The sequence below is a fragment of the Bombina bombina genome, chromosome 4, assembly GCF_027579735.1.
Source record: "Bombina bombina isolate aBomBom1 chromosome 4, aBomBom1.pri, whole genome shotgun sequence".
In the NCBI taxonomy this organism is placed as follows: domain Eukaryota; kingdom Metazoa; phylum Chordata; class Amphibia; order Anura; family Bombinatoridae; genus Bombina; species Bombina bombina.
In genome coordinates, this window is record NC_069502.1 from 1,086,551,091 (window position 1) to 1,086,551,428 (window position 338).

General features: G+C 46.4%; 1 protein-coding gene across 1 annotated transcript in view; it reads right to left on the bottom strand.

Moving 5' to 3' along the window:
* Positions 1–123, bottom strand: part of LOC128655779 (homeobox protein SIX3) — a 4,015-nt gene extending 3,892 nt beyond the window's left edge. Inside the window, exon 1 of the mRNA XM_053709351.1 lies at positions 1–123. This exon is cut by the window's left edge and continues 590 nt beyond it. Coding sequence (XP_053565326.1) covers positions 1–123 — 123 coding nt within the window.
* Between the last annotated feature and the right edge of the window lie 215 nt (positions 124–338).

The following is a 338-nucleotide window of genomic DNA, read 5'->3' on the forward strand; positions in this document are numbered from 1 at the left end:
TCGGGAGCCACTGTTGCTGCTGCTGACGCTGCCGCTACCGCTGGCCAGGAGCAGAGTTCGATCGGTGAAGTTGGGCAAAAAGAAATGGGTGGGATAAAGCTCTAAAGGGGATCTGAAAACCATGGAATGACCGGAGAATGGGAGATAATCAAAGAGAAAAAAAAAAATCACAACACAACAGAGTCAAGAAGATTCAATGATTGAACAGCAATCGCCTAATGACAACGGCCTCATAATATCTCCCCTAAATCCACAGTGAGTGCAGCATTGAAACATTTTGTTTCGCTTTTCTATTGGTCTTCTAGGTGTCGTTGTGCCGTCTCCATGGTTGCACTGCC